Below are 18060 nucleotides of genomic sequence, written 5' to 3' on the forward strand. Positions count from 1 at the left end.
CAGGCTCATCTGGTTTCAGCAAGGTTCACCAGCTTGGACCCAAGTTCACTGACTCAAGCAAGGGGTTACTCGGTCTGCTGAAGGCCCACGGTCAAGGCACATATGAGAAAGCAATCAATGAATAACTAAGGTGTCGCAACGAAAAACTGATGATTGATGCTTCTTATTTCTCTGCGTTCCTGTCTGTCTGTCCCTATCCATCCCTCTCTCTGACTCTCTGTATTGGAAATAAATAAATAAATAATAAAAAAGTAAAATCAAACAAAAAAAACACACACATCACAGTGATGTCAACTATACAGACCATGGCCACACCACTCAGTAAGTCCACTAACAAGTTTCAGGAGCAGCTTGCTGTGCTCAGCAACCAACTGTGGACAGGAGAGTGGGGGTTAGGGTGAGAAAGGGAAAGGAGAATGCAGGAGAGGAACAAGAAGACCCTCACATGTCCCAAAACCCAACTGCCCAAAATTGACAAAGGGTTGAGAACAGACACAAATTGGCATAGAGGTATTCGAGGTAGTACAACCTACCCTGGGGCTGGGGAAAGATGGGGGAAGGCAGAAGTAGGGTAATTAGTCAGGTATGCAGAAGGCAGTCATAAGGAGCTGTCACAAGAGACAGTTGCTGGGATATAATGGTTGGGGTGAGCATCAGGACAGTTGTGACAAGTGTCACAAGGGATAGTATCTAGGATTTAAATATCAAGATGAGCATCGGACATTCATTCATTCATTTATTAATTTTGTAACCAACATCTCTATTGAGCACCTACCATGTTCTAGGCCCTGTCCTTAATGCTGAGGACAATACATGCAACAAACAGAATCTTCCTTTCCTCATGGAGCTATTCTTTATTATTACTATTTTATTGGTTGATTGACTTTTAGACAGGGGTGGAGGGGTTGGTCAGAGAGACAGAGGAAGCGAGAAGCATTTCTATGTGCCTTGACCAGGCAAGCCCAGGGTTTGAACCAGCGACCTCAGTGTTCTAGGTCCATGCTCTGATGCTCTATCTGATGCTCCACCACAGGTCGGACTTATGGAGCTTATAATAATAAAGCACATAGGATATATTCAATACATGATGGGGTGGGGGAGAGAGGTGGTGTCTCAGGGATCTTTACTCGGAAGTGATGAAAGTTAAAGAAACTGCATGGTAACCCAGGAACATCTGATGCTCTAGTTGCAGTGGATCAGCACCAGGTGTGGAGAAAGGTGGGACTGAGTGAATGTGACCCATCTGGACTTCATCTGCCATGGAACAGTTAACCAGAGACATGAGCCAGTCTGTGGATTAAGGGGAGCAGGGAGCTCATTGACACCCCACCACCACCACCACCATTTATGAAGAGCTGTGTAGCTGGAGGCCTGGCATGGAGGGGTCAAGGCCTTGGGTCAAGTTCTGCCTGGGGCTGAAGTAAAGAGAGAAGGGGGGCTGGCCCATGAGGCTGCTTAGCTGTGCCAACTTTGCTCGGAGACCCTTCCTGGAAGGGTCCCTTCCTCACCTGAAGACCTTCAACAGTGTCCACACCCTTTCCCCAAGCTACTGGCTCTCTGCTCCCATAGGAGCTCTAAGTAGAAGGTGGGAGTGAAGTGGAGAATATCCACCCGGGCCCAACCGACTCAGGGAGTTTGATGTTGACTGTCTCCACGAAGAGCAGGGAGCCGGTTGTACCGCCTGAAGGCGCTGACGGCCAGGAAGAAGATGGACAGGCACGTAGGGACAAAGGGGAAGGGGGGAGGTACGGCCCTCCGGCCCCGCCCCCGCACTCCCTGGAAGCGTTTGCGTGAGTCCAAGGCCCTCCCAGGCCGGCTGGAGCTGTGGAACACGCATTGGCTGAACGCCCAGAAGCTGGCACCAGGTGAAGTCAGGAGGCTGAACCACGAAAGGGGGCGCCATAGGGACCAGCGGGGAGAGTCACTGCTCTGTAGACACTCCCGATGCTTCCTCTGTCCGACTACCCAGCTCCTACAGCCATCGGAGTTGATGCCAGCTGCACCATCTCTAATGTCGCCGTGCTGGGAGGTAAAGTGATTATAACGGGGATCACAGCCCTACAGCAAAGAAAGGTACAAATCCAGGGACCCAGACGCTGCAATTCTCACACACATGGGAGTACTTTCACCCTTACACACATTTCAGGTGGGAAAACCGGGGCCGCCAGCTGGGTTAATGGCCCCCCAAGTCCAGCCTTCCAGCCCTGGACGATCTAGTCCCTCTTTTCCCAGCCATATTCAATTCCCAAATCAGGATGAGGATTGCCTTGTTAGGGGCGGGGCCTGGCTAGTTAAGAGGCAGTACCACGTCGTTCCCTCTTCTTACTGGTGCTCCTCTTTGGGCGGGGTCTCTTTAAACCCGCGTTCTTGAATTGCTGTCTCCTTTGGCTGCCCGTGACCCGGAAGCTCTCCGGGCAACATGGCGGCGCCCAGCGGCAAGAATCAACTGGCTCTAAGTCCACGGCCGCCCGCCTTGCTAGGTAGGTTGCATGTGGGAAGGCGAGCGGAAACTGCAAATCCCCGGAATGGCCCGTTCTGGGTCGGCAGCACGGGAGGGCGGCCCCAGTGGGACCCGGTTGCTGGGCCAGGGTACCATGACCTTTTGGGGGGCGGGGCGGGGACGTGCCAAGAAAGGCCGCTCTTCGTGTACCCACTTTCTCACGTCTTTTCAACTCCCATTTTGCAGATGAGACAGCTGAGGCTCAGAGAGGTTAAGGCTCTCTCCCGAGGTCACGCCGCAGGTGGGCAGTTAGGCTGGAATTCGAACCCGCTTCTGCCTATTTCTCCAAACGAACCCAGAGTCCTGGGAGCCAGCCTCAGAACTGCTGTAGGTACATCCCACCACGGGGTTCAGATTTGTAGATTATTGACATTTTGTAGAAATTTGGTTTTTCTTCCCATTCCAGTGATACTTGTTAGGCACATGTCATCTACCAGGCACTGTGCTGGAGACACAGACATGAGGAAGACAGACAAAAATCCTCCCATTCCTGGGGGAGCCAGACATTGAATAAGTCAGAAATAAAAAGAACAATGATTTCCTATGGTAGTAGTTGCTGAAAATGCATTCATCAGGTCCTGGCTGGTTGGCTCAGCGGTAGAGCTTCAGCTCGGTGTATGGAAGTCCCGGGTTCAATTCCCAGCCAGGGCACATAAAAGAAGCTCCCATTTGCTTCTCCACCCCTCTCCCTCTCCTTCCTCTCTGTCTCTCTCTTCCCGTCCCACAGCCAAGGCTCCATTGGAGCAAAGTTGGCCCGGGAGCTGAGGATGGCTCCATGGCCTCCCCTCCGGCGTTAGAATGGCTCCAGTTGCAATGGAGCAATGCCCTAGATGGGCAGAGTATTCACCCCCTGGTGGGCATGCCGGATGAATCCCAGTCAGGAGCATGTAGGAGTCTGTCTCTGCCTCCCTGCTTCTCACTTCAGAAAAATACAATTAAGAAAAAATGCATTCATCAGGGCAATGAGGGCTTTACATAGGGAGTGGAGCAGCTGTCAGGGAAGGCCTTTCATTTGAATACAGGCCTGGATGACCAGAGATGGCTATGTACTACTAATCTGTGGGAAGAAATTTCCAAACAGAAGGAAAAGCAAGTGCAAAGACTGAGACTAGAATAAACTTAGCTTATTTAAGAAATGGTGTAACTGGAGCTGCGAGTGATAAAAATTGAGTAGTATGCCTGACCAGGCGGTGGCGCAGTGGATAGAGCGTCGAACTGGGATGCGGAGGACGCAAGTACAAGACCCCGAGGTCGCCAGCTTGAGCACGGGCTCATCTGGTTTGAGCAAAGCTCACCAGCTTGGACCCAAGGTCTCTGGCTTGAGCAAGGGGTTACCCAGTCTGCTGAAGGCCCACAGTCAAGGCACATATGAAAAAGCAATCAATGAACAACTAAGGTGTCGCAATGAAAAACTGATGATTGATGCTTCTCATCTCTCTCCATTCCTGTCTGTCTGTCTCTATCTATCCCTCTCTCTGACTCTCTCTCTGTCTCTGGAAAAAAAAAAAAAAGAGAATTGAGTAGTAGACCCTGTCTGATTTTATGATTTTACCATTAACAATTTTAGGCATTTCTAATAAGGATGCTGCAATTAGTTCATATTTTTAAATTTCCCTCTCACCAAGGTAGGGAGAACTGACTGAAGGCGAGTAAGAAAAGAAGTAGGAGGCTGAGAAAGAGATCATTGGGGTGCTGGCCTGCAGATGGAGAAAAATGGGTGCATTTGAGATGAATTTGGAAGTAGTCACCAGGGCTACTCGATGGATTAGATTACATGGGGAAGTGAGGAACACAGTGTACTCAGCAGTGACTCCTAGGTTTTAGGTCTGAATGACTAGGAATTGGTGGTATCAATGATAGGGAGGAATAAGTTTAAGCAGGGATAACAGTTTGGAGTAAATTAAGTTTGAGACGGCTGGGTATATGTCAAAGTAGCAATTAGGTATGCAGGCTGGAGCTGAGGGATGGCGATAAACATTGGATCCATCAGCACATAGATAACTTCTCCGACTTTAACACACATAGAAGAAACCTGGACTCTGGTTAAAATACAGATTCTGATTGAGTAGGTCTGGATTAGGGCTGAGGTTTTTCATTTCCAACAAACTCCCAGATGAAGGTGCCAATATAGCTGATCCCTGGAACACACTTTGAATAGCAAAGGTTTAAATTAGGTTCTTGCCCTGGCCAAATAGCTTAGTTAGTTGCAGCATTGTCTCAAACCTCAGAGGTTGGTGGTTTGATTCCTGGTCAGGGCACATACAAGAACATATTAATATTCCTCTCTCCCAACCTCCCCTCCCCCTCCTCTTTCCCTTCCTTCCTACTCCCTTCCTCTCTCCTTAAAACAAAAAAAACACAAAGCCTGGCCAGGTGGTGGCTTAGTGTGTAGAGAGCATCATCCTGGGACACTGACAACCAGGGTTCAAAAACTCTCAAGATGAGCTCTGGCTCATCTGGCATGAGCACGGGGTCGCCAGCTTGAGCATGGGATCACAGACATGACCCAGTGGTTGCTGGCTTGAGCCCAAAGGTCACTGGCTTGAAGCCCAAGGTCACTGGCTTGGCTGGAGAACCCCCCTCCCCCCATCAAGGCACATACGAGAAAGCAATCAATGAACAACTAAAGTGCCATGACGAAGAATTGATGCTTCTCATCTTTCTCCCTTCCTGTCTGTCTTGTCCTGCTCTCTTTCTCTGTCTCTCTCCATCTCTCACTAAAACATAAAAAGAACCTAATGTAAAAAAAATTTTTTTTTTCTTTTTTGTGACAGAGACAGAGACAGAGGTGGACAGATAGGGACAGACAGGAAGGGAGAGAGATGAAAAGCATCAATTCTTTACTGTGGCACCTTAGCTGTTTATTAATTGCTTTCTCACATGCGCCCTGACCAGGGGCTACAGCAGACTGAGTGACCCCTTGCTCAAGCAAGTGACCTTGGGTTCAATCTGGTGAGCCGTGCTCAAACCAGATGAGCCCATGCTCAAGCCAGGGACCTTGAGGCCTCAAACCTGGGTCTTCTGTGTCCCAGTCTGACACTCTATCCACTGTGCCACAGCCTGGTCAGGCTATTTTTAGGTTTTAGCAAGAGAGAAAAACCAGCTGAGCCAGTGACCCCTTGCTCAAGCCAGTGACCCCATGCTCAAGCTGGTGAACCTGTGCTCAAGCTGATGAGCCAACATCAAAGCTGGCAACCTTGGGGTTTTGAACCTGGGACCTCAGCATCATCCTAGGTCAATGCTCTATCCACTGCACCACCACTAGTCAGGCAACACTTAATATTAAGATACCAGTATTTCCCAAATCAAGCCCTGGCTGGTTGGCTCAGTGGTAGAGCGTCGGCCTGGCGTGCAGGAGTCCTGGGTTCAATTACCTGCCAGGGCACACAGGAGAAGCGCCCATCTGCTTCTCCACCCTTCCCCCTCTCCTTCCTCTCTGTCTCTCTCTTCCCCTTTCACAGCCGAGGCTCCATTGGAGCAAGGTTAGCCTGGGTGCTGAGGATGGCTCTATGGCCTCTGCCTCAGGCACTAGAATGGCTCTGGATGCAACAGAGCAATGCCCAGGATGGGCAGAGCATTGCCCCCTGGTCGGCATGCCGGTGGATCCCGGTTGGGCGCATGAGGGAGTCTATCTGACTGCCTCCCCGTTTCCAACTTCAGAAAAATACAAAAAACAAACAAAAAAAAGATACCAGTATTTCCCAAATCAATCTATAGAATCAACACAATCCCTATCAGAATCCCTCTGACTTTTTGCAGAAACTGATAGCTGATTCTAAAATTTTTATGTAATTGCAATAGAGCAGGAATAGCCAAAACAATCTTGTAAAAGAAGGAACAAAGTTGGAGGACCTATACTTCCTGATTTTAAACTTATAAAACTACGATAACCAAAACTGTGGTACTGGCGTAAGGCTCAACATATAGATCAATGAAGAAGAATTGAGAGCCCAGAAATAAACCTTTACATTTATGGTCAATTGATTTTCAGCAAGAGTACTAACACAGACCTGTGGTGGCGCAGTGGATAAAGCGTCGACCTGGAAATGCTGAGGTCGCCGGTTTGAAACCCTGGGCTTGCCTGGTCAAGGCACATATGGGAGTTGATGCTTCCAGCTCCTCCCCCTTCTCTCTCTATCTCTTTCTCCACTCTTTCTCCCTCTCTGTCTCCCTCTCTCCCTTTCTCTCTCCTCTCTAAAATGAATAAATAAAAATTTAAAAAAAGAGTACTAACACAATAAAATAGGGAAATAATAGTCTCTTCAACAAATAGTACTAGTATAACTGGTTACCCACAAGAAGTGAACCCATTTTTCACACAATACACAAAAATTCAAAGTGTATCATAGACTTAAATGTAAGCTAAAAGCATAGAAGTAAATCTTCATGATCTTGGGCTCTGCAATGGTTTTTTATTTTTATATATATATATATATATATTTTAAAGATTTTATTTATTGATTTCAGAGAGAAGGGGAGGAGGAACAGGAAGCATCAACTCAGTTTCTTCCCATATGTGCCTTGACAGGCAAGCAGGGGTTTCAAACTGGAAACCTCAGTATTCAGGGTTTATGCTTTATTCACTGCGACACTGCAGGACAGGCTCAGCCGTGGTATATATTTTAGATAAAATATCAGAAACAGCTATAAACGAAAAACAAATTTGACCTTATCAGAATTTAAAACTTGTGCTGCAATGATAACAACAAGGAAGTACAAAAACAATCCAAAGAATGGGTGAAATTATTTTTAAATCATAAGGGTCTAGCGTCCAGAGTATGTAAAGAACTTAAAAATAAAAAGAAAAATAACCTAATTTAGAAATGGACAAATGACCTAAATAGACGTTTCTCCAATGAAGATACGCACATGAAAAGATGCTCAGCATCATTAATCATTAGGGAAATACAAATCCAAACCTCAGGGAGATACCACTTCATACTCAATAAGATGTCTGTTGTCAAAAACATAGATAAGTATTGGGAAGGATGTGGAGAAACGGGAACCCTTATACATTGCTGGCAGGCATGTGAAATGGGTGCAGCTACTTTGTAAAACAGTTTCAGGGGCTTCCCAAAATGTTAAACGTAGAGTTACATATATCCCAGCAATATGACTTCTAAGTATATACCCAAAAGAAGTGTAAACACATGTTAACACATAAATTTCTACATGAGTGTTCATAGCATTAGTCAAAATAGTAAAAAAGTAGGAACAACCCAAATGTGCATCAATTGATGAACAGCTGAACCTGGCTGGTTAGCTCAGTGGTAGAGCATCGGCCTGGCATGTGGAAGTCCTAGGTTCAATTCCTGGTCAGGGCACACAGGAGAAGTGACCATCTGCTTCTCTACCCCTCCTTTCTCTTTCTTTCTTTCTCTCTTCCTCTCCTGCAGCCATGGTTCAAATGGTTTGAGCAAGTTGGTCCTGGGTGCTGAGGATGGTTCCATGGCCTTTCCTCAGGCACTGAAATAGCTTGGTTGCCAAGCAATGAAGCAGCGACCCCAGATGGGCAGAGCATTGCCCAGTAGAAGGCATGCCAGGTGGATCCTGGTCAGGGTGCATGTGGGAGTCTGTCTCTCTGCCTCCCCACCTCCCTGTCTCTCACTTAATTAAAAAAAAAAAAAATTGATGAACAGCTAAATAAAACTTTATCTATACAACAAAAATTTTTTTAAAAGATTTTAAAAAATTTGTTCATTTAAGAGAGGAGAGAGAGAAGAGAGGAGGAGCAGGAAGCATCAACTCCCATATGTGCCTTAACCAGGCAAGCCCAGCGTTTTGAACTGCATCCTCAACATTCCAGGTAGATGCTTTATCCACTGCGCCACCACAGGTCAGGCTATATGATCGAAATTTGTTGGCACTTAAAAGGAATGAAGTCAGAATCATGCTACAATATGGATAAACTTTGTAAAGATGGTGAATGGTGCTAGCCACAAAAGAACATATATCATAAGATTCCATTTACATGAAATACCCAGAGGAGGCAAATATATAGAGATGGTTGATTACTGGTTTAGGGTTGAGGATGAGGGGAAATGAAAGTGATGGTTAATGGGGGGCATAGCTTTTCTATTCAGAGTGACAAAAATGATTACAGTAATGGTTGCATAACTCTGAACATATTTTTAAATAAAACATTGAACTTTATAGTTTAAAAAGGTGGCCTGACCAGATGGTGTCACAGTGGATAGAGTGTCATCCTGGGATGCTAAGGATCCAGGTTCAAAACCCCAAGATTGCTGACTTGAGCGCAGGCTCATCTGGCTTAAGTGCAAGATTGCCGGCTTGAGCATAGGATCATAGATATGACCCTGTGGTCACTCTCTTGAGGCCAAAGATCTCTGTCTTGAGCCCAAAGGTTGCTGTCTTGAAACCCAGGGTCGCTGGCTTGAGCAAAGGGTCACTGGCTCAACTGGAGCCCCCCCAGTCAAGACACATATAAGAAAGAAATCAATGAACAACTAAGGTGTCGCAACTGGAGTTGATGCTTCTCATCTCTCTTCCTTCTTGTATGTCTGTCCCTGTCTGCACCCCACCCCCCTTGCTTTAAAAAAAAAAAAGTGTGTACTGTATGGCATGTGACTAAAGTTAAAAAATGACCTGGTAGGAAGAGGGACCATTACAGCAAATTCCTCTAGATAGTGAATCATGCAAGGACTCTTAATTAAGTCATATAAGCTCTATCTTATGGATAAGGAAACAAGTGGGACTGGTGAGCTACCTATTTATTTAGTCTGGTTGTGGCCTCCACCCAAGAGAGGTTTCATCTTCATTAGTGGGTAGAGTTCCAGTCTGATGCTGTCTCTTCTCTTTTGTGCAGGTGGTTGTCCAACAATCGGAGGCATGAATTGGACCCAAGCCATCCTGCTAGCCCGGGGCCTTTCTCGGGGTTGGGGAGGCATCTGTAGCGCTGCCCTCACGGGAGCCCCCTTCTCTCAGGTAACTACCAGCCAAGCAGTCATTCATCCTGCAACCCTGGCATATCAGGACGATGTTCTAACCAACTGAGCTACTCAGCCAGGGCCAGTGCAGGTGTGTTTAGAGCTGTCAGATTTAAATGTCAGATGCAGGATGTGTGCTTGTCCTTATGGTGAATGTTGTCGAATTGCCTCCATGGGGGTTTCCCATTGTGTTCTTACAGTCTGTAACAGTGCCTGATCTTGGGTTTGTAGCCACAGCACACGTCTTCAGAGCCCCTTTAGGATGCCCACTGGCACCTTTCCCAAGAAAAACCGGCCGGCAGTCCTTGAGGGGCATTGGGAGGGACCAGATTCCAGCAGTGGCTCTCTGTCCCCAGGTACCCTCCCAGGCTTCTCGAGGCCTCCACTGCAGCACAGCCATCCACAGCTCCGACTCGTCTCCGGTCCCAAGCCCACCTGAGCCCCTGCAAGGGCCCACCAAGGCCCTGTCACCGCATGAAGAGCTGTTTGGACAGGCGCCAGGTGGGGCCCAGGACAAAGCCAGCTTTATACGAGCCGTGCAGAACTTCGGGCAGCACAATGTGCACAAGCGGGGCCATGTTGACTTCATCTACCTGGCTCTGCGCAAGATGCGGGAGTACGGCGTCGAGCGGGACCTGACTGTCTACAACATGCTGCTTGACATCTTCCCCAAGGAGGTCTTCCAACCTCGCAGCATCTTTCAGAAAATCTTTATTCATTATCCACGACAGCAGGAGTGTGGGATTGCTGTCCTGGAGCAGATGGAGAACCACGGTGAGGCCAGCAGGCTCAGGTTCAGGGAGTGGCTGCCTCCCACCCCCACGTCTGGGCCCTCTATGTCTCTGATGCATGTCTTCTCTGTGTGGCCTGCCCCCCCCCCAATCTCTCTTTTTGTCTCTCATATCTTTCCTCTCTCCTTCTGACTCATTTCTCTTGGATTCTCTCCTCTCTCTCTGGCATCAACTCCTTGACTTCTAATCTCCCTGTCTCTGCTTCTTTCCATTTGGCCATCTCTATAATTTCTTCCTGGTTCTGGGCCCCTCCACTGCTCTATGTCCCATGTCCCCATGTCTTCCCTCTTTGCCCCCTCCCTGAGGCTCTTCTGCCATCCATCTGGCACAGGGGTGATGCCCAACAAGGAGACGGAGTTCCTGCTGCTTCAGATATTTGGGCGCAAAAGCTACCCTATGCTTAAGTTCGTGCGCATGAAGTTGTGGTTTGCCCGCTTCAAGAATGTCAACCCTTTCCCTGTGCCCCGGGACTTGCCTCAGGACCCTGTGGACCTGGCCAGGTTGGGCCTGCGGCACATAGAGCCTGACCTCAGCGCCAGGGTCACCATCTATCAGGTATCCACCCATGTCCACACCCCCAGGGCTGGGCTCCTCTTTACATAGCCTAACAGGCCATGACTCCAAGCTGAGCTCTCTGCTAGATCCCTATGGCTGTCACTCCTTACCACAGCTTGGTCTCTGACCTCTGCTCCTCCCCCCCTCCCCCCACATGTACTACAATCCAGGCATCTGCTTTCCTTTCTGTTCCTTAAGCGATCTGTGCCAGTTTCTTCTGTGGGTCTACACCTTTTACAATCTCTGTCCCTTCCTCAGGGTCCCCTTCCTGTCCACCACTTCCCTGTACTGATGTGGTTGCTCAATCACTGTGACTCAGTTTTTCTTGTCTCCCAAGGCCCAGCACAGGGTTTGGCACAGAGCTCAGCAGTTGTTTGTTGAGTGACTAAATGAAATATTCCATCCTTTCCCCCACCATGTCTTGAGGGCCCCCTGTTCATCCTAGCCCACACGGGGATCCAAAGAGAGCCTAAGTCCCTCACAGCACTTGTCTGGTCATGGAGGCCAACCCTGGACAAGTTTCCCTCAGAGCCACTGGTTCTAAGGTGGAGAAGCCGTGGGGGCCATGGTAGCCCAGAAGGAGCAGAAAACTGGGAGGGCTTTTTGGAAGAGGTGAAGGTAAACTGGACTTAGGACAGGAGAGACCAGACGAGTATTCCAGGAAGAGGTAGGAACATGGGCCAGGGCTTGTAAGGTTGGGGGAGATGCTGAAAGGTGTTCCTTTGGTGCAGAGGGTTGGGCTGGGGAGAAGAGGCTAGGAGGATGATGGGTTCAAGAGCTTGTTTTTGAACCTGTTAGTGAGGAGAGAGCCTAGAGCAGGGATAGGGTGGGAATCATGTTTCTAGAAGGAATTGTGATTTCAAAAGTGCCTGCTAATAGCCATGTGGACGGTGTTGTATGATGGGGGCAGGGGACGGCGTATGATAGTGGGTGAGGCAGTATCCAGGTGAGAGAAGACCAAGGTAGTTTTTAACTCATTTCTTCATTTTTCTAAAGCAATGCATTAAAAAGCCAAAGAGTAGACAAGAGCACACAGTGAAGAGCTTTCTCCTCTCCTGGCCCTTTAGCCCCCCAAACTCTCCCAGAGGTGATCACTTCCATGTCCCCTTCCAGAGAGATCCTATGTGTTTGCAAGCAGATACCATATATATTTGTTTTGCATATATTATATATCCTGTGCATATAAATATTCTACTTCCCCCTTGCCTCACTATGAAAAATACATACAGAAAGGTTGAAAGCATGGTAAATCACTGACACTGGCCAGGTTTAGAATAAAAACAATCCAAGTATCCATCAAGAATGAATTGTGCGCCCTGGCCGGTTGGCTCAGCGGTAGAGCGTCGGCCTGGCGTGCGGGGGACCCGGGTTCGATTCCCGGCCAGGGCACATAGGAGAAGCGCCCATTTGCTTCTCCACCCCCCCCCCTTCCTCTCTGTCTCTCTCTTCCCCTCCCGCAGCGAGGCTCCATTGGAGCAAAGATGGCCCGGGCGCTGGGGATGGCTCCTTGGCCTCTGCCCCAGGTGCTAGAGTGGCTCTGGTCGCGGCAGAGCGATGCCCCGGAGGGGCAGAGCATCGCCCCCTGGTGGGCAGAGCGTAGCCCCTGGTGGGCGTGCCGGGTGGATCCCGGTCGGGCGCATGCGGGAGTCTGTCTCTCCCCGTTTCCAGCTTCAGAAAAATACAAAAAAAAAAAAAGAATGAATTGTGCATGTGGACTGTGGCACTGCAATCAAAGTTTTGTGAAAAGTCAAAGGATGACGTGTGCACAGTGGTATCAGCTATCTTTAGTGTAAGAAGGGAGGGAAAATAAAAGTGCATATACCAGGGGTCCCCAAACTTTTTACACAGGGGGCCAGTTCACTGTCCCTCAGACCATTGGAGGACCGGACTATAAAAAAAAACTATGGCCTGACCAGGCGGTGGCGCAGTGGATAGAGTGTAGGACTGGGATGCGGAGGACCCAGGTTCGAGACCCCGAGGTCGCCAGCTTGAGCCTGGGCTCATCTGGTTTGAGCAAAGCTCACCAGCTTAGACCCAAGGTCGCTGGCTTCAGCAATGGGTTACTCGGTCTGCTGAAGGCCCGCGGTCAAGGCACATATGAGAAAGCAATCAATGAACAACTAAGGTGTTGCAATGAAAAACTGATGATTGATGCTTCTCATCTCTCTCCGTCCCTGTCTATCCCTCTCTCTGACTCTCTGTAAAAAACAGAAAAACAAAAAACTATGAACAAATCCCTATGCACACTGCACATATCTTATTTTAAAGTAAAAAAACAAAACGGGAACAAATATAACATTTAAAATAAAGGACAAGTAAATTTAAATCAACAAACTGACCAATATTTCAATGGGAACTACGCTCCTCTCACTGACCACCAATGAAAGAGGTGCCCCTTCCGGAAGTGCGGTGGGGGCCAGATAAATGGCCTCAGGGGGCCGCATGTGGCCCACGGGCCGTAGTTTGGGGACGGACCCCTGGCATATACCTATCTCTAGTTTCGCAAAGATAAGCCAGAAATGGGTAGAAATGATCATCTATAGGCAGGCAGAGGAGATGGGGTAGAGAGAACAGGAATGCAAGAGAAACATAGGTTTCTTTAATATGGGTTGGCTTTTAAAGTATGCAAATGCTTAGTGTATTTTTAAATTTTTTTCCATTGAGCCTGGCCTGTGGTGGCACAGTGGATAGTGTTGACCTGGGACACTGAGGTTGCAGGTTTGAAACCCTGGGCTTGCTCAGTCAATGCATATACAACAAGCAACCATTGAGGGGGCGAAGAGAGAGGGAGAAGAATGAATTCCTTTCACAACTCAGTTGTTCCATTTAGTTGTGTACTCATTGATTGCTTCTTGTACGTACCTTGACAAGGGATCAAACTTGTGACCTCTGGCACACCAGGTGGATGCCTTTATCCACTGAATCACCTGGCCAGGGCCAGAGAGAGAGAGAGAGAGAGAGAGTGTGTGAGACAGAGAAAGGGACAGATAGGGACAGACAGGAAGGGAGAGAGATGAGAAGCATCACCTCTTTGTTGTGGCACCTTAGTCTCCTTAATTGTTCATCGATTGCTTTCTAATATGTGCCTTGACTGAAGGACCACAGCAGAGCAAGTGACCCTTTGCTCAAGCCAGAGACCATGGGGTCATGTCTACAATCCACACTCAAGCCAGCAACCTTGGGGTTTTATTTTATTTTTATTTATTTACTTATTTTTTATTTTTCTGAAGTGAGAATCAGGGAGGCAGAGAGACAGACTCCTGCAAGCACCAAACCCGGATCCACCTGGCATGCCTACTAGGGGGCAATGCTCTGCCCATCTGGGGCGTTGCTCTGTTGCAACCGGAGCCATTCTAGCGCCTGAGGTGGAGGCCACAGAGCCATCCTCAGCACCCGGGCGAACTTTGCTCCAATGGAGCCTTGGCTGCGGGAGGGGAAGAGAGAGAGAGAGAGAGAAAAGAGAAGGGGAAGGGTGGAGAAGCAAATGGGTGCTTCTGTACACCCTGGCCAACAATCAAACCCAGGACTTCACACGCCAGGCCAATGCTCTGCAACTGAACCAACCAGCCAGAGCTTCAACCTCAGGGTTTTAGACTTGGTCCCTCTGCATTCCAGTCCAATGGTCTATTCACTGTGCCACCGCTTGGTCAGGCAGGGCCAGTGTATTTTTAAAAACAAAATTAAAAAAGACAGAAATGGCCTGACCTGTGGTGGCGCAGTGGATCAAGTGTCAACCTGGAAATGCTGAGGTCGCCGGTTCAAAACCCTGGGCTTGCCTGGTCAAGGCACATATGGGAGTTGATGCTTCCAGCTCCTCCCCCCTTCTCTCTCTCTCTCCTCTCTAAAAATGAATAAATAAAATAAAAAAATGAAAAAGACAGAAATGGATGAAGCTATGTACCTAATTGATTGCATAACCAGTGAGAGAAGAACAATTTTTCAAATCACTGTCATTTGACTGCCCATCCTTAGTGGCACATATTCTAAGAAACAAGATCTGCAGAGAAATCTTGAACTTAATCCCCTAGCATTATGGTTAGTAGTAATATCAAAACTATGTATATTGATGGGTATGTTTTAAGTGCATGGCTCATAGAAACCAAGATTTTTAAGATGAGAGAAAAAGATAAACAATTGTTTATAGAAACTCCATGATGTTAAATTTGACATGAAAAATCAGTATAAATATATTGTCTAGTAAAACGGCCAAAGAGCAAAATATTTTTCCACCCTTAAACATGTACTTTTAAGTGTTTCTCCTAAAGTGGGTCAAATATATGGGGACAGATTTGACTTTGGGTGGTAAGCAATGCAATATACAGATGATATATCATTAGAATTGTACACTTGAAACCTATATAATTTTTAAAAACCTATATAATTTTATTAATATGTCACCCCAATAAATTTTTTTTTTAAAGTGCTCCAATGACAAAGCATTACACACCTTCTGCACCTTGCCTTTTGTGGATTTTACTTAATATAATGGGTGGTCCATTCTATGTACTCATTGATCCACCTGAATTCTTTTTAAGGCTGGAAGATGTGTGTGCCAACATTTGTCCATTTTTAGAATGCAAAGCATATGTGCACTTTAAAAAAATTAAATGTCATTTAGTTTTTTGAGTCACATTTAGTGTATAAAATTAAGATGAAAATGGATGGCCCTGGCCAGTGGCTCAGTGGATAGAGCGTCAGCTCAGCATATGGACATCCCAGGTTCGATTCCCAGTCAGAGCACATAGGAGAAGTGATCATCTGCTTCTCCCCTCTTTATCTCTTTCCCTTCTGCAGCCAGTGGCTCAGTTGGTTTGAGCATGGCCCTGGGAACTGAGGATGGCTCTGTTGGAGCACATCAGCCTCAGGCACTAGAAAGAGCTCAGTACTTGAGCATCGGCCCAAGATGGGATTGCCAGGTGGATCCTGGTCAAGGTGCATGCAGGAGTCTATCTCCCCCTACTCTCACCTAAAAACAAAAACAAAACTAAAAAAGATACAAAAGGGTTATTCCTTCCCTCCCTGCCCTTCACAGAGGCAAACATTGATTTGCTTCTGGGTCTCCTAACTGGAATAGTCTGAGATTTTTTTTTTCTAAATTCCACAAGCACTGAGTATTTACTGTGTGCCAGGCACTGCTCTTGGAATTTTAGAACCATCTCAATTAAGTGCTGTTATTACCTCTATTTGAATTGGAGAAACTGAGGCACGGGTACAGCATCTTGGTCAAGGTCACACAGCCTATGGCAGAGCCAATTTTAATGCAGGCTAGTGGGCTCTAGGGTTCCCACTATGTGAGCATCTTAAATGTTAGGGGCTATTATGCTAATTGGGATGGGTGGGTGGGCTGAGGAACATGTATAGACCCAGTAGACAAGCCCAAAATTCACAGGGATTCCCCCTCCCCCATTCCCCCAGTTCCTCCATAGGGGCTGGGGGCTGCCAGCTTCCACCTCTACTCTGTTTTGCAGATGCCTTTGTCTAAAGACTCCACAGGTACAGCAGATCCCACCAACCAGTATATTGTAGGTAAGGCCCTGCGCATGGGGGCAGCTGGGTTCTTACAAGGCCCATTGGGTGGACTACCTGGGCCTTTGAACACAGCCCCTCAGCCAGAGCTCCTTGGGCATGCATATCTTCACACCAGGTATCCAGAGTCCTGACCAACAGGCTGCCCTGGCCCACCACAACCCAGCCCGGCCTATTTTCGTCGAGGGTCCCTTCTCTCTGTGGCTCCACAACAAATGTGTCTACTACCACATTCTCAGAGCAGATTTGGCACCCCCTGAGGAGAAGGTGAGGGCACAAATTGCAATGGGGGGATGGCACCACCCGGAGAACTATTGAGGGTTCATAGATTGGGAGGGGGTGGGTGACAATTCCTGGCTATGGTAGAGGGGAGGCTGCAGGTGGCTGCAAGATCCTTGGCCTCTGACATTGCCTACTCCCACCCCTCCCTGGGGTAGGAAGTGGAGGAGATTCCAGAGGAATGGAACCTCTACTACCCGATGCAACTGGACTTGGACTATGGGAGGAGTGGCTGGGATGACTATGAGTTTGACATCAATAAAGGTAAAAACTGGGGTGAGCAGGACTCCAAACATGGCACTGGATGAGGTGTGGCCTGTGGGGTCTAAGGATGGGTCCAGTCTGAAATGAAACTCAGCCCAGTTACCATACACAGACCCAGCAGATGCCCAAGTACCAAGACACACACACCTGAGAGGCTCCAGGCCTGTCATTTCTCTGTCATGGAGAACCTCTGTGCTGGCTACCGAGTGTGACAAGGACAGGGCCAGTGGAGGAAAGAGCAAGTTATATTCTTGGAGTCTCAGGGGAAGAGAATAACACCCAGCCTCAGGTGGAACATGGGAGAACTTTCTGATGGAATTTTAAAGAACCAGGAGGCTTCACATCTGTGAGGCATGGATTGAGCAGTCTAGGCAGAGTACATATCCTGTGCAAAGGCTTGGACACTCAAGAAAATTGAAAGAGAGCTTAAAGCCCCTGCTCTTGCCCTGGGAGGGGTGTGGGCATGAGGTGTGGAGCTGCTGTGTGTAGTCCTCAATGCACAAACTGAGAACCTGTCTGTCCCAACAGTGGAGGAAGGCCCTGTCTTCGCCATATGTATGGCGGGTGCCCATGACCAAGCCACACTGGCCAAATGGATCCAGGGCTTGCAGGAGACCAATCCAGCCCTGGGCCAGATCCCCGTGGTCTTCCGCCTGGCAGCATCCACCGGAGAGGTCCTGGCGTCTTCCTCAGGCCTGGATGAGCCATCTCCTCCACCACCTGAAGGGCAGGAAGAAGAAGATGATCAGCAGCGACAGCAGCAGGGCCAGACCTGAGGCCTGAGCAGGAGCAGGGACATAGGCTTGTACTGGTGTGAAAGCATGAGACGACCTTGGAATGTACAGCAAATAAAAGTTTTCAGGTTTAGGTCTGCGTTCTTTCCGCTTTGACAGTGTGGCCTTCTTACCCCCTTAATGCCTGATGGCATGACATTTCAAGAACTCTCCAGCATCCGGTACTGACCAGTAAGGCTTCCCTCTGCTTTCACCTGACAACTCCCACCCTTCCCTTGTCATACCCAGCATGCGTGCACTCAGGATAAAGATGTGGAGGGGAAAACCCCAACCCTTCAAGGTCTACGGGTTTTTCTGCTGCCTTTCTTCCTGGGGCTGTCCTCAAACTTTCAGCTCCTCCCTCCGTCTCTACGAAGTTACAAAGTTTATCAGAAAAGGAGTAAGAGATGAGTGGGTTGATGCAC

At 48.2% G+C, this 18060-nt stretch overlaps 1 protein-coding gene across 4 annotated transcripts; it reads left to right on the forward strand.

Moving 5' to 3' along the window:
• Positions 1–1889: 1889 nt before the first annotated feature.
• ECSIT (ECSIT signaling integrator) lies at positions 1890–17729 on the forward strand. Of its 4 annotated transcripts, none has more exons than XM_066345447.1 (9): positions 1890–2029; positions 2687–2831; positions 9327–9445; positions 9804–10221; positions 10570–10793; positions 16262–16319; positions 16438–16586; positions 16757–16862; positions 17391–17729. In XM_066345447.1, the coding sequence occupies exons 1-9, from the start codon at positions 1991–1993 to the stop codon at positions 17636–17638; spliced, it is 1506 nt and encodes a 501-aa protein (XP_066201544.1). In that variant the 5' UTR covers positions 1890–1990; the 3' UTR covers positions 17639–17729. The 4 variants fall into 4 exon arrangements, with proteins under 4 accessions (XP_066201544.1, XP_066201571.1, XP_066201553.1 ...); XM_066345474.1 differs by having other exon boundaries at positions 1891–2029; positions 2687–2827; XM_066345456.1 differs by lacking the exon at positions 1890–2029 and adding an exon at positions 2330–2480.
• Positions 17730–18060: the final 331 nt, after the last annotated feature.

The sequence above is a fragment of the Saccopteryx leptura genome, chromosome 1 (assembly GCF_036850995.1).
Source record: "Saccopteryx leptura isolate mSacLep1 chromosome 1, mSacLep1_pri_phased_curated, whole genome shotgun sequence".
NCBI classification, from domain to species: domain Eukaryota; kingdom Metazoa; phylum Chordata; class Mammalia; order Chiroptera; family Emballonuridae; genus Saccopteryx; species Saccopteryx leptura.